At 42.9% G+C, this 14,167-nt stretch overlaps 1 protein-coding gene across 1 annotated transcript in view; it reads left to right on the forward strand.

Annotated features, from left to right (window-relative positions):
* Positions 1–14,167, forward strand: part of SLC25A29 (solute carrier family 25 member 29) — a 54,883-nt gene that overhangs the window by 12,990 nt on the left and 27,726 nt on the right. Inside the window, exon 2 of the mRNA XM_033952723.1 lies at positions 4,502–4,545. Within this exon, the coding sequence (XP_033808614.1) occupies positions 4,502–4,545 (44 nt within the window). The remainder of the gene's footprint in view (positions 1–4,501; positions 4,546–14,167) is intronic.

A 14,167-nucleotide genomic window follows, 5' to 3' on the forward strand; every position in this document is an offset into this window, starting at 1 on the left:
TTTTTTTTACTAAACGTAAACCACATAGACGTTCTCACCAATTCGATGTATCAAAAGTAAAATAAACTTGGAAACTTGGGGTTAGAGGCAAAGCCAGCCCGTGAATAAGAAAAATCTGTGAATAACTGGGGGACCAATCTGACCCACCCCTGCCTCCATCCCGCCTCTTAGACCCCCTCCATCACTTACTTTTTAAAGCCTGATGGTCTAGCGGTAAAGCGGAGCACGAGCGATCTTCCTATGCTCCTGCCCCGAGCAGAGCCGCAAACATAAATGGCTGCCGTGAGTTCCCGCTGTAATCTCATAGAAACATGATGGCAGATAAAGGCCAAACGGCCCATCTAATCTGCTCATCCACAGTAACCATTATCTCCTCCTCTCCCTATTGGCTAAGGCTCTTAACATTTGCATCCCCTCTTCCTATAGGCTAAGGCTCTTTGCACCTGCATTGTGAGGTCATAGAGTTGCCCATCCGCAGTAACCATTATCTCTTTCTCTCTCCGAGAGATCCCACGTGCCTATCCCAGGCCCTTTTGAATTCAGACACAGTCTCTTGTCTCCACCACCTCTTCCGGGAGACTGTTCCACACATCTACTACCCTTTCTGTAAAAAAGCATTTCCTTAGATTACTCCGGAGCCTATCGCCTCTTAACTTCATCCTATGCCCTCTCACTACAGAGTTTACTTTCAAATGAAAGAGACTCGACTCATAGGTATTTAAATGACTATCATATCTCCCCTTTCCTGCCTTTCCTCCAAAGTATACAGATTGAGATCTTTAAGTCTGTCCCCATAAGCCTTATGATGAAGACCACACACCATTTTAGTAGCCTTCCTCTGGACCAACTCCATCCTTTTTATATCTTTTTGAAGGTGCGGCCTCCTGAATTGTACACAATATTCTAAACGAGATATCACCAAAGTCTTACACCTCCTTTTTCCTACTGGCCATACCTCTCCCTATGCAACCTAGCATCCTTCTAGCTTTTGCCGTCACCTTTTCAACCTGTTTGGCCACCTTAAGATCATCACAGAAACTCATGGCAGCCATTTATGTTCGTGGCTCTGCACGGAGCAGGAGTGTAGGAAGCTTGCTCCTGCCCCGTTTCACTGCTAGATGACCAGGCTTTAAAAAGTAAGAGGGTTCCAGGAGGTGGAAGGGAGGCAGGGTGGGTAAAAGTTGGCCCTAAGTAAGTTGGCCCAAAATAAGTTGTGGTGAGGTCTGGGATGGGGGTAAAAACTGCAACTAATCGAAGTCACAAGTACCGAACCTGCATCCGTGGAGGGGGAAGTGTACTTTTGCGAAAGATATATCAGTTTAAAAATAGCATGGTTGACATTTTCTACAAAACATTGAAACTCGTGTGCAACGTTTCAGCTCTGACCTGTTTTTTGGTTGGGTTTTTTTTTTTTAAATCTTTATTGATTTTTAATCTAAAACAGTGTCATACAAACAGTAGGTATTACGGTGCCTTCAGATTAGAGAATGACATGGTGACAAAATTCATCACCGTCCCCGTCCCCGCGGATAACCGCGGGAGATAATCCCATGTCATTTTCTAGTGTCTATTTCATCCTCTGTCCTTCAACACCAGCATTATTCAAAGCAAAGCTTGCGGGGCAGTGGCTGTGCTTATGTGAGCCAAGGATAATGAAGCCATTGTGACATCACTGATGTGATTGGTTCTTAGGCACTGGTGGAATGAGGCATTATGACATCACAATATTTGCTCTGGATACCAGAGACTGTCATTCTGTAGTGTCTGTTTCAACCTCAGTCCTTCTACACCAGCATTCTTCAAAGCAAAGCTTGCGGGTCAGTGGTTGTGGCCACTCATATTCTGATTCTTCCCTCTCTCCTTAAAGAATGACATGAAGATGGTTTCCCGCGGTTATCCGCGGGGACGGGAACAGTGATGAATTTTGTCACCGTGTCATTCTCTACTTCAGATGTCTCGAAAAGGAGTCGAGCAATGCGGCAGCAGATACACAGGGTGCCCACAAAAACTGTCCATGATTTTAAATGGTTACAAAACCAAAATTTATTGGAGTATTCTTTGAGTGTACAGTTCCATCAACTCATAAAGTTTCATATGGTATCTGTTGATTACATACCCTCGCTGTGCGCCCCACCTGTTACTCGTCAAACATCGATGCGATTATCGAGCTGGGGCCAGACTCTCCGAAGCATATCCGGTGTGATCGCGTTTATAGCTTCAGTAATGCGTTCCTGCAGATCATCTATGGTTGCTGGTAGTGGAGGTGCGTACACTCTCTCTTTCATGTACCCCGAAAGGAAAAAGTCACAAACAGTAATGTCCGGTGCTCTCGGGTGGGAGGGGGGGGGGCACTTGAGAAACACCTGGCCATTTTGTCACGTTGCATTGTCTGAAGGTTGTAACTTCTGCACCAATTGCAGCTTATAAGGGTGAAAGGGCAAGCGATTGTGTCAGATCTTGCTAACCGTGCTTTTTGGGACTTTTGAGTTAGTAACCATTTAAAATCAAAGAGTGTTTTTGTGGGCACCCTGTTTGTTAAGACGTATTAACCACCTTTATGAAGGGTTTTGCCCAAGAGCAGTGCACACCAGATGATGGTCAGATACCTTGAAAATTGCTAGTGTTTGTGTTAGGACTAAAGAAACGGATCCTGATTTTATTTATTGAGTTTATGAAGAAATCCACCCAGGAGGGTGCATATCAGGTACAGCTTGGCATACAACTTAGAAGCATAACTTTGAGATGACAAATTGAAACTTAGTAATACAGTAACATGTAACATGATCTATACTGCTGTTAAATGCTTATAACAGAATGTCAGCAGAATACGAATGATACCATAATAGCATGGAAGAACATTCATATAACATACTGTAGATAACATACAATGTCATCACGATACAGACTGGATGGACCATTCGGGTCTTTATCTGCCATCATCTACTATGTTATGTTAACAATGGTACAAATGAAACACCTTAATAGGCACACATTAGATCAGTGTCTCACACTAAACGGAGCAAATGTTTTTTTTTTTTTGAAATGATAAAATTGCAAAACCAACAAAAAATTAAATTTGAGAGTCATTTATTTAAAGTTCTTTAAGCTTTGTATGGGTAATTGTAAGAACAGTGAAACTACTGTAGCTAGAATAGAATTGCTAATCAATGCGATACATGTGCTTGCCTCTAACTCAAAATGTGGCTTGATAGTCGACATGCAAACACGCAGTTCATCGTCCACTATCTGCAGTCACTCTCTTTTTTTTTTTTTTAATTTAATTTCTGTCAGAGCTGAAAATCCGAGTTCGCAAATATGAGAAGATCCAAACGGTAGCAATACCTTGATTGCTTTATTGCTCAAGTTAGGATAACTACTTCATAAAAAAATAAAATTACCTGTCATTAGTTTTCAAGGCCCAATCAAGTCAAAGAATGATGCTTGTCTGGGCGGTTGTATCCTTAAGCACACAGATGCTCATAACCTTAACAGACCCTTACATATGCAACGCACATGTCATCTATTCTAATGTATACTTATGAAGGGAATTTTTTTTTAAAATAAAGTAAAATTCTGGAATCTTTTGTGGCACACCCAAAATCTCTTCAGGGCACACCCTGTGCCTTGGTACACAGTTTGAGAGTCACTGCATTAAAATATTCAAATAACATAGATATACTAACACTGTTTGTACAATACGAAGAGGTGCTGAAACGTTTTCAGCCCAACCAAGAAGAGAATGATGTGGATACGGTTCAATCAACGATTTGAAACAATGTCAAAAATATCGAATTTTGTTTCTGCAAATTGGCACTTCAGCTACAGTGGCAAAATAACACTCAGAATTTTGGAAGTGGGTTGGTTCGGCTGAGAACTTTTCACCACCTCCTCCTATGTAATAAAAGTGAACCAAGTAGAGGGCAATCAAGCCATTGTGACATCACTGATGAGGTTGGCTCTTATTGGTGGAATGAGGCATTATGACATCACAGTCTCAGCTCTGGTTACCAGAGATTGAAAGTCTTCACACTAAGAGAGGGTGCTGAAAAGTTCTCAGCCCAACCAAGAAGAGAATGACGATATGGTTCAGTCAATGATCTGAAACAATGTTAAAAAAGAGAATTTCGTTTCTGCAAATTGGCACTTAATGAAGTAAAATAACACTCTTTTCAGCTATAGTGACAAAATAATGCTCAAAATTTAGGAAGTTGGTTGGTTGGGCTGAAAACTTTTCAGCACCCCCGCGTACAATGAAAATCTTAATAGGCAGATGAGGAGGCAAGTAAAGTTGAGATATATAGACAGGACAAACTGAAGGCAAATTATATGTACAGCTAAGATTTGACTGGATGACAGGCTCTCTGGCTTTATTAGAAAGTAATACAGACTTGCCCACTTTTATGTCACAGAGTATGGAATGATTAGAGCTTGAACAAGTGATTGTAAGGGCTCTGATCATGAACTCATGCATCATAAAACTTTAATATTCATTTATTTTTAGGTGCGGCAGGTGTGATAGTGGGACATCCATTTGACACAGTTAAGGTGAGTACAAATTTAACTAAACTGCAGTACTTTTATATAGATTGATGTTCGAAACAAATTGCCCAGGCTTTGATTCCGTATCATTTGACGACTTCTGCATTTGCATGTTTTTCTTGCATTAACAGGCAGTAATTAAATAGGGTAGACATTCTAGTGTCACCGTGCAACGTATGATGTTTCTCTAAATATCCATATGGTGATCTTGGGTTAGTCTTAATGAGCTAACTTAAAGTAAATTGCACTGGGCTAAGGCTGTTTTTAGAAATTTTGTTTTTAAGAGCGTTCTTAAAGCTTTGGCAAGGACGTTCCTTCATGAGAACACCGTAAATGTTCCTTTTGCAAGCAACTGAAAACAAAATCCTGCCCGCCCTGGAGTTCTAAATCGTAGCCAAATGACTGTATTTGAACAAGACACAAGAAAAGCTTGTGTGAAAACAATGGGATTTCACTGGTGTATCAACACTGAATTGGATTTATTTATATCACTTTTGTGCATTCAAAATGGTTTATACCAGTGGTCTCAAACTCAAACCCTTTGCAGGGCCACATTTTGGATTTGTAGGTACTTGGAGGGCCTCAGAAATAAATAGTTAATGTCTTATTAAAGAAATGACAATTTTGCATGAGGTAAAACTCTTTATAGTTTATAAATATTTCCTTTTGGCTATGTCTTAATAATAATATTGTCATTTATAGCTAAAGAGACATATGATCAAGAAACTGTTTTATTTTACTTTTGTGATTAGGATAAACATACTGAGGGCCTCAAAATAGTACCTGGCGGGCCGCATGTGGCCCCCGGGCCGCGTGTTTGAGACCACTGGTTTACACCAACAATAAACCAAATTAGAACAGAAGACAAGACATCAACAAGAAAAGTGCCCTAGTAAGGGAAAGCAATTTGTATTCCGCCTTTCTGTAGTTATGCAACCACACTCAAAGCGATTTGCATCCAGGTGCTTCGATTTGCATCCAGGTGCTTCCCTAGCTGTCCTGGCAGGTTAAACAGTTTATTTAATCTACCTGGGGCAGTGGAGGTCGGATTAGGTGACTTGCCCGGGGTCACAGGGAGTAGCGTGGGGTTTATACCTCTAATCACTTTGCCACGCTCTCCTCCTCCTCCTCCTAGCATCAGAGATTGTTGCAAGCTCTACATGATATTACCTCTTGGTAATTTAAAATAGGACTCAAGAGTTATTTTGTTTGGCTTGGGTTTTGGGAGGCCTGCTGCCAGCCTCTCTTAATTGCCTTTTTAAGCTTCGGTGGGGACACCATTGTGATTAGGAGACCCAACTTTTTCTTTTTTTTTTATTAGCTTGGATGTGTTTTCTTGATTGATTTATAGTTTTTTTTTTCTGAATTGATAGCGTTCCTTTTATTTTGTTTTATTGTAATCTGCTTTGACTTGCTTTGGTGATCAAATCTGAATAAACAATATTAATTCCTTGTTCTCCTTCTACATAATGGACATGAATTGCAATTGGTGTCCTCAGCTATTAATGAAGGGCAAATATAGCCACCTGATGGAATGCTTTTCTTTACCAGTCAACTTTAGGGCACACTGAATTAACGTGTAAGGATATTAGGATAATTGCTATTGTGTATTTTTTCAGTCTCTGGAGATGTATGTTTCCTGTTACGCCAATAAAGATACAAAAAAAAAAAAAAAAATTAGATGCTATAAGAACCATATGGGTGTTAGTTGGCATTTTAAATGTTTAATAACAGATTAAGTACAATACAAGATCATATGCGGGGGTACTGAAAAATTCTCAGCCCAACCAAAAAGAGAATGATGTGGATATGGTTCAATCCACGATCTGAAGCAATGACAAAAACGTAGAATTTTGTTTCTTTTCAGCTACGGTGGCAAAATAAGGCTCAGAATTTAGAAAGTTGGTTGGTTGGGCTGAGAACCTTTCAGCATCCCCCTCAGTGAGCCAAGTGTAGGATAATCGAGCCATTGTGACATCACAGGTTGGCTGTTATTGGTGGAATGAGGCATTATGACATCACAATTTCAGCTCTGGTTACCAGAGACTGAAAGTCTTCACATTACCAGGGGATGCTGAAAAATTCTCAACCCAACCAAGAAGAGAAGGATGTGGATATGGGTTCAATCAATGATCTGAAACTATGTCAAAACTAAAGAAATTCATTTCTGCAAATTGGCACTTAATGAAATAAGATAATACTCTTTTAAGCTACAGTGGCAAAATAACGCTCAGAATTAAGGAAGTTGGTTGGTTGGGCTGAGAACTCTTCAGCACCCCCTCATATGTAATAGAAGTGAGCCAAGTATAGGCCAATGAAGCCATTGTGACATCACTGATGAGATTGGCTCTTATTGGTGGAATAAAGCATTATGACATCACAGTCTCAGCTCTGGTTACCAGAGATTGAAACTCTTTACACAACGAGAGGGTGCTGAAAAGTTCTCAGCCCAACCAAGAAGAGAATAACGTGGACATGGGTCAATCAATGATCTGAAACAATGTCAAAACACAGAATTTCATTTCTGCAAATTGGCACTTAATGGAATAAGATAAAACACTCATTTAGCTACAGTGGCAAAATGCCACTCAGAATTTAGGAAGTCGGTTGGTTGGGCTGAGAACTTTTCACCACCCTCTCGTACACGTTTTAAGGATGATTTATTAGGGTTTGTCGTGTTCAGCTAGAGGTATCTTCCAGTTCATCGATGGGAACAAGAAGTGCAGTATTGATGCTTGGTCACTGGAAAATGCTAAATTAGCCAGTCAGACTGGTTGAGTTCAGGTTTTTCCAGTGGTTAAAGCCTCAGCCTCTAAGAGGTGTGAATTGGGTCTGTACCATGTTGGTTTCATTGCGTTGAATAAATTAAACTGTCAGTGAGGATGGCAATGTAGTTTAAGGTCTTATGAGTGGCAAAAGTTAACTATACTGTAAATGCTTTTTTTTCTCTGCTTGTTAGATTTTCTGAAACTGGAGATTCATAGATTAGCCTCTATTAATCCAAAGTATTTTGGGGTCCTTTTACTAAGACGCGCTAGCGTTACCCCCTCTTCTATTAAACTGCGCTGGCAGTTTTTAGTGCAGAGAACCGCGCTGAATGGCTCGCGTTGCTCCCGACGCTCATAGGAACTCTATGAGCGTCGGGAGCACTGCGGGCCATTCAGCGCGGCTCCCCGCGCTAGAAACTGCTAGCGCAGTTTAATAGAAGAGGCCCTTAGTAATTATATTATTATAATCAAGTAATTTTAATAATCAAAATTACATAATTTGACTTCTTGTATTAAATCTGGGAAGAGGGGGGAGAAAATGATTGTTATAAGTATAAATTGTATGTTTAATAATGCATTTTATGAAATATTTATGTTCAGATAATTGTATTGCATTATCTAAGTTTTGAAAAATCAATAAAGATTTATAAAAAAAAAAAAAAAAAGAAGAGGCCCTTAGTAAAAGGACCCCTTTATTTGTAAATTACCTATGTCTAGTTTATAATTGCTGTGTACTGCGTTGGGTGAATTTCTTCAAAAAGGCAGTAAATAAATCTTAATAAATAAACATGAGCAGTGGCCTAGTAAGGGGGAGAGGGAGCAGTCCGCCCTGGGCGCCGTCTTGGTGGGGACGCTGGCACCCGTCCTCTTCTTCCCCCCCCCCCGCTCCTTCCTGATCCCCCTGCCGCACACGTGCGCCCCCTTCCCACGTACCTCTTTAAGTTTCCCAGCGCGAGCAGCTGCCTGCATCGGCTCTCTCTGACGTCGCATCTTGGTCCCGCACCTAGGAAGTGATGTCAGGGTGAGCAGGCACAACGCGGGCAGCAAGGGAAGGGGGGGCATGCACGCAGCACGGGGGGGGTGTCAGGAAGGAGCGGGGGAGGCACCACCGCCCCCAGCACCACTCACCCTCATTACGCCACTGAATATGTGAACCATCCAGGGGGATGAGATGTACCTGCGCTTTGGCGAGCGCCTTGGTCCGTCATACAAGTCGGTCTCAAAAGCTCAAGTGCAATATTGTTGATGGAGGATTCTTCTGCTGGATCAGTCACATGTTGGATTTGACAAACCTCGGGCCTTTACGACCAGCAAAGAATCAATAAGTAGCCCCCCCACACACACATTTCTTCTCTGCCCTCCCTTCCCCACTCCACACAGACACACGTTAAAATGAATACTCTTGGCTGGCCCTGCCAGTGGAAGTGGCCCTCTGCCCAAGCCCCCTCTGCCATCCCAGCAGCACACTTCAGCCACTAATGCTGGCGCTCCCCACACCTGCTCCGTTCATGCACATGAACTAAGCTGGTGTGAGGGGTGCAAGCGTCCGCAGCTGAAAGCAGGTTGCCGACTTCCCTGCCGCTCAGACGGCACGAGAGGGTGGGGCAGATGGGCCTCTTCTGCTGGCGTGGTTTGGGCAGTTCCACCAGCCATTTCAACAGGTACCACAGTTCTGGAGGAGGGTCCCAGGGCCTCCAGGCCCCTCTCCCTCTGAGTAGGGTTACCATACGGCTCCAGAAAAAGGAGAGTGGATAGAAACATCCGTGTCTTATTCAATGGAAGTAAAATCCGGATGTCTCAATCCATCCTCCGTTTTCTGGAGCCGTATGGTAACCCTACCTCTGAGGCTATGCCACTGCCTCATATACCCAAAACGTTTAATAGTGTTGAAAAGCAGGATTTACAAAGCCACCCTCCTCCAGCAGTGGAATCTTCTGGTTCTCTGTTTATGCAAAATATTTGCCAGTGAATATCTAAATCATAAAAAAATGTAATTAAAAACAAAGTAAGTTGCCAGCAATAAGAGCCTGCCAGTTCACAGTGCAGTATGTCCCTGACATTTGCTTTCCTAGTTTCAAAGAATGATGTGTTACTTAACTGTGAAGAGGCAAGAGACAGGCAGCTGCTTCATGCCATAGACAAAATATTTCCAGTATAGTTCTGTTATGCAAGATCCCAAAAAAGGATCCAGTGTGAGGGTGGTTGGAGGTTGGAGAAGGAAGAGGTGGAGGCTTATTTTGGCACTTCTGTTTAATGTGGTTGGCAACAAAGTTTTCTTGTACAATCTCACTTTATTCCGGGACTGGTGGGTATTGTGTATCCTGGCCCGCCAGGAGCTGTAGGAAACTTCAAATGATAGAAGTCTTGACTCCTCCCTCTGCTATCATACCCTGGAGCATGATCCCTGGACCTCAGTTTTGTATTCCTACATGCCAGACTATTCTGCCCATGTTTCATTTATAAATTTTCAGTACTTTCTTTGGATAATTTTTTTTTGCGGGTTTGCCCTCGTGCTGTATGGAGGTTCCCTGTGGGGACATCCTTGCGGCAGGAGATCGCAGACTGTTGGAGAAAGTCTGCTTCTGGGGGGGTTCCCTGCTCCTGCAGTAAGTCCCCTGGACAGCCTGAATGTCAAATCGGGGCTCCAGGATTGGGAGCTAGCTCACCCCAGGTTAATCCGCTAGTAGGTAGAACACAGGCTGCGTGGTTCTGTGGAGGTGTGCCCGGGATCAGAGCTGGACTGTGTGCCTCTGCCACGTGGTGCAGCGTCCGGTGGTGGCGGGGGTCACTGGCGGTAGTGGTCGGGTCGATGGGGCAGTCAGAAGATCTGAAATCCAGCTTCCTGAGGCTTTAGATCACCTTACATGCTGAAACTGCATTGTCAGTTCCGGGTCAGCCATGTGTAGCGTGCAAGAGCTGCTACGCGCTGTCCCAGCAAACAAGTGCCTGCGGCTGGTGCTGAGAATAAAGAGCAGCTAAGCTGGAAAGAAGATGGTGTCCAACGATCGAGGTAACTGCCTGGAACCCCGGCTGACCAGAAAGGCTTCCCTCTGATGTCTGCTCTGACATTGGAGGGAAGCCCTCCTGTCAGCTTTGGCGGAGGGGGGCCTGGTGCGAGGGTGGTGGACTGCCGGACTCGCGGGCAATAGGAAGGGAGGGTGTCAGGCAGCTGCAAGTGCGACTGGAGCTGCCAGTGCTGATCTGAAGGGGAAGGATGGGAGGCAACACGGCAGATCCTTTACTGTGGGGACAAGGCCATTCACTACCCCACGGGACGGTAAATGGCCTTGTCCCCGTACCCGTGGCAACCAGTTAATTATTTTCCCCATTCTGGCGGGTTACCCGCAGCTAGCCACGGGTAACAGTCACCGTGTCATTCTCTATTTCCTACAGCTCCTAGCAGGCCAGGATAGACAATACCCACCAGTCCCAGAATAAAGTGAGGATTTACAAGAAAGAAGATTAGCAGAGGTAAGAACCAAATCTTTCGTTAGCCAATGTGAACAAAAATTTCAAGAGGGAAATTGTTTCCAGGTATTGTAATACTACAGCTACTGAGCAGCAGAGAGATACATTTAAAAGTGGCAGATGTGCATAACTTTGAGACAGCCTAAATTGAAAGATGCATTCCAGATTTGACTATGGCGGTGGCTCGCCCTTGGATGATTTGCTGTAATGTATGAAATTGCACTGTTGCTTTTAACTGCCTTTACTTTTTGAGCTAGGGGCTGTCTTCATTAACAGCAAAAGTGTTACTTTGTTGTAGATGAGAGATAAGCCTTTTCACCGGAGAGTTACCTAGTAAGTATAGCCCAGGTGAATTCTTATGTTTCTGTCATCTAATTTTTTAAAAATGTATATTTGACTCAATTAAAGTAACAGAATTAAAATAATTATCTCTGCAAATAGTAAAATAATTTGCGGCTGAAGCTTTGAATTGGGGGGAAGGGGCTTGCAATACATCCATCCTTCGCGTGGACTTCAGTGGTGATCAACTCTGACTGTTTACGTATTACTAATCTGACGTTCCAGCTCTGCACAGTTTCCTGTGACCACTGAGATCGCGTGCAGGATTGGATTGGATTGCCTATCCTATAATTTCAAGAATTTGCAGCTGGCTAATCGTGGCAAATTACAATGGAGGGTATTTAAACGGTCTTACTTGCCAGATGATTTGAAATGAACTGGAAATCCACTGTAGTTATAGCCATTGGTAACTTTACACTGTTAAGTTTCTCTGACTTTAATGCAGCATTTTTGCTCCTTGGCTACTGCTCTGTATGCTTGCAGCTGCCGCTGAGTACCTTTTACTCGGGGGGGGAGGGGGGGAATTAAATATGGCCATTTCCCAATAAATGGGTAGTATCCTGAGCATTAGATCTAAAGGTTCCCTTCAAGCATAATTTATTTATTTAAAAATTTACCCCCTCTTCTACCAAACCACGCTAGTGGTTTTTAGGGCAGAAAGCCGCGCTGCATGACCTGCGCTGCTCCCGACGTTCATAGGAACTCTCTGCGCTAAAAACTGCTAGTGCAGTTTTGTAGAAGAGGGGGTTAAACCCCACCTGAAAATCTAGGCGTGTGGAATTGTTCTTAGGTGCAGCTCTCTATAGTCCAACAGTGGTGTAGACACTACATTTATTTACAGTACAGATCCAAAAATTTGGATGCCAGAAATGCAGACCACCTGACAATACGGACCCTTTAAAATTGCAATCTTAACTCTTGGGGAAAGAGAGAGACTGTGAAGGCTGGAGTTTTTACAGTAAATGTTACAAACAGGAAAAAAATATGGACATTCCAAAACAAATTTTATGGTAAAATACTTATGCTTTCTACTAATATGGCCTAATTCAATGAGATATAATATTTAAGTTTCTTTTTATGCTTTCCTGTAAATAGACCCATTTTGATAAGTGAAGCATTCTATATATGTTGGTGAATAAATCAAAATTGGTTTGTTCATCTTTCTTAAATTCACACTTTAAAAGTACTTCCTGAGAATCTGGAAATTCCAGACTGACCCAATCCCCAATCGGTCCAGACTTTTGGACTTGTACTGTATTAGTGATTGCACACTTTCCACTGGGTGAAACTATTTATATTAAAAGCCCCAAACTAACTGCAAAGGTGAGGAATTTTACACATATTAATGCAGATGAGACTATGAAACAATAGAAAATAATATATTTTTGGGAAGGTGTTTGAGAAATAGGTAGTGGACCACTTAAAATGTCAACTTTCTCATTTCTTCACTTGAACACACACAGAATATTTGGTCTTTTTCTCTGCTTTCTTTTTATTCCCCCCCTTTAAAACAACATGATCCCTATTCTATAAATGGCGCTTTACTGGTGCCTAACTTAAGTGCAAAACGCCATTTAATAATGATTAAAAGCGTTGTTGGTTTTTTTTAAGTGAAATCTGTTTTTATTAAGCAACAATCCAGAACAAATGCAAACAGCAGACAAAAATGTTGTTATTTTGTCCCCGTCCCCCCCAACAAAAGAAGACAGGGCTCCCCACCCCCCAAGAGGACTGGACTCTAATGTCCTCTCAGGTTACAAAGAACCCCCAACCCCCAGCCCCCCAAAGCAAACCCCCCCCACCCCCCCTAACCCCCCTCCCCCAGATCAGACAGGCGGACTGGAATACAACCGCAGTCTATTCAAGATACGACTACGCACCCGGGGAGACAAACTGTCCAAATAGGGAGTCCCAATATGAACAAAGTCTCTGGCCCCTAAAAATACGGCACCTGAATCGCAACTACAGAGGCTTAATGCCACTAGGCGTGGCTAACGCTGGAAGTGACCCTACTCCCATTTCCTATCAAGCTACTGGAATCAACTGCCTCATCATATCAGATCCCTCACAGGGCTTCTGAGCTTCAGGAAAGCAATAAAAACCTACCTCTTCCCGTAAATCCCTTCGCTTCGTATCCTCTTAGTAGCACCTTTCAGTCCTCATGATTGTGATGGACCAACGGACCATCGCATCCACCATCCACCTCCTTCAATCTAACCAACTACTACTGCTACTACTATTAATTATTTCTATAGCGCTACCGGACGGGCGCAGTGCTGTACAGAGTCACAAGGAAGACAGTCCCTGCTTGAAAGAGCTTACAATCTAAACAGACAAGACACAGACAGGATAGGGGAATGGTTAATCTGCTGGCTAGGTTGGAGAGCAGTGGGGAGTACAGGACAATCAAGCCATTGTGACATCACTGATGAGGTTGGTTCTTAGGCATTGGTGGAAAGTGGCATTATGATGTCACAATCTCAACTCTGCTTCCCAAAGACTGAAACTCTTCACACTACTACTACTATTAATTATTTCTATAGTGCTACCAGACGTACGCAACGCTGTACAGAGTCACAAAGAAGATAGTCCCTGCTTGAAAGAGCTTACAATCTAAACAGCCAAGACAGACAAACAGGATGTCATGGATACAGTTAAGGGGAATGGTTAATCTGCTGGCTGGGTTGGTGAACAGTGGAGAGTACAGAACAATCAAGCCATTGTGACATCACTGATGAGGTTGGCTCTTAGACATCGGTGGAATGAGGCATTATGACATCACAATCTCAGCTCTGCTTCCAAAACACTGAAATTCTTCACACTACTACTACTATTAATTATTTCTATTGCGCTACCAGACATATGTAGCGCTGTACAGCTACTAGACGTATGCAGCACTGTACAGAGTCACAAAGAAGAAGACAGTCCCTACTCGGAAGAGCTTACAATCTAAACAGACAAGACAGACAAACAGGATGTCATGGATACAGTTAAGGGGAACAGTTAATCTGCTGTCTGGGTTGGTGGACAGTGGAGAGTACAGGTCAATCAAA

This window comes from Geotrypetes seraphini, chromosome 7, assembly GCF_902459505.1.
Source record: "Geotrypetes seraphini chromosome 7, aGeoSer1.1, whole genome shotgun sequence".
NCBI lineage: Eukaryota > Metazoa > Chordata > Amphibia > Gymnophiona > Dermophiidae > Geotrypetes > Geotrypetes seraphini.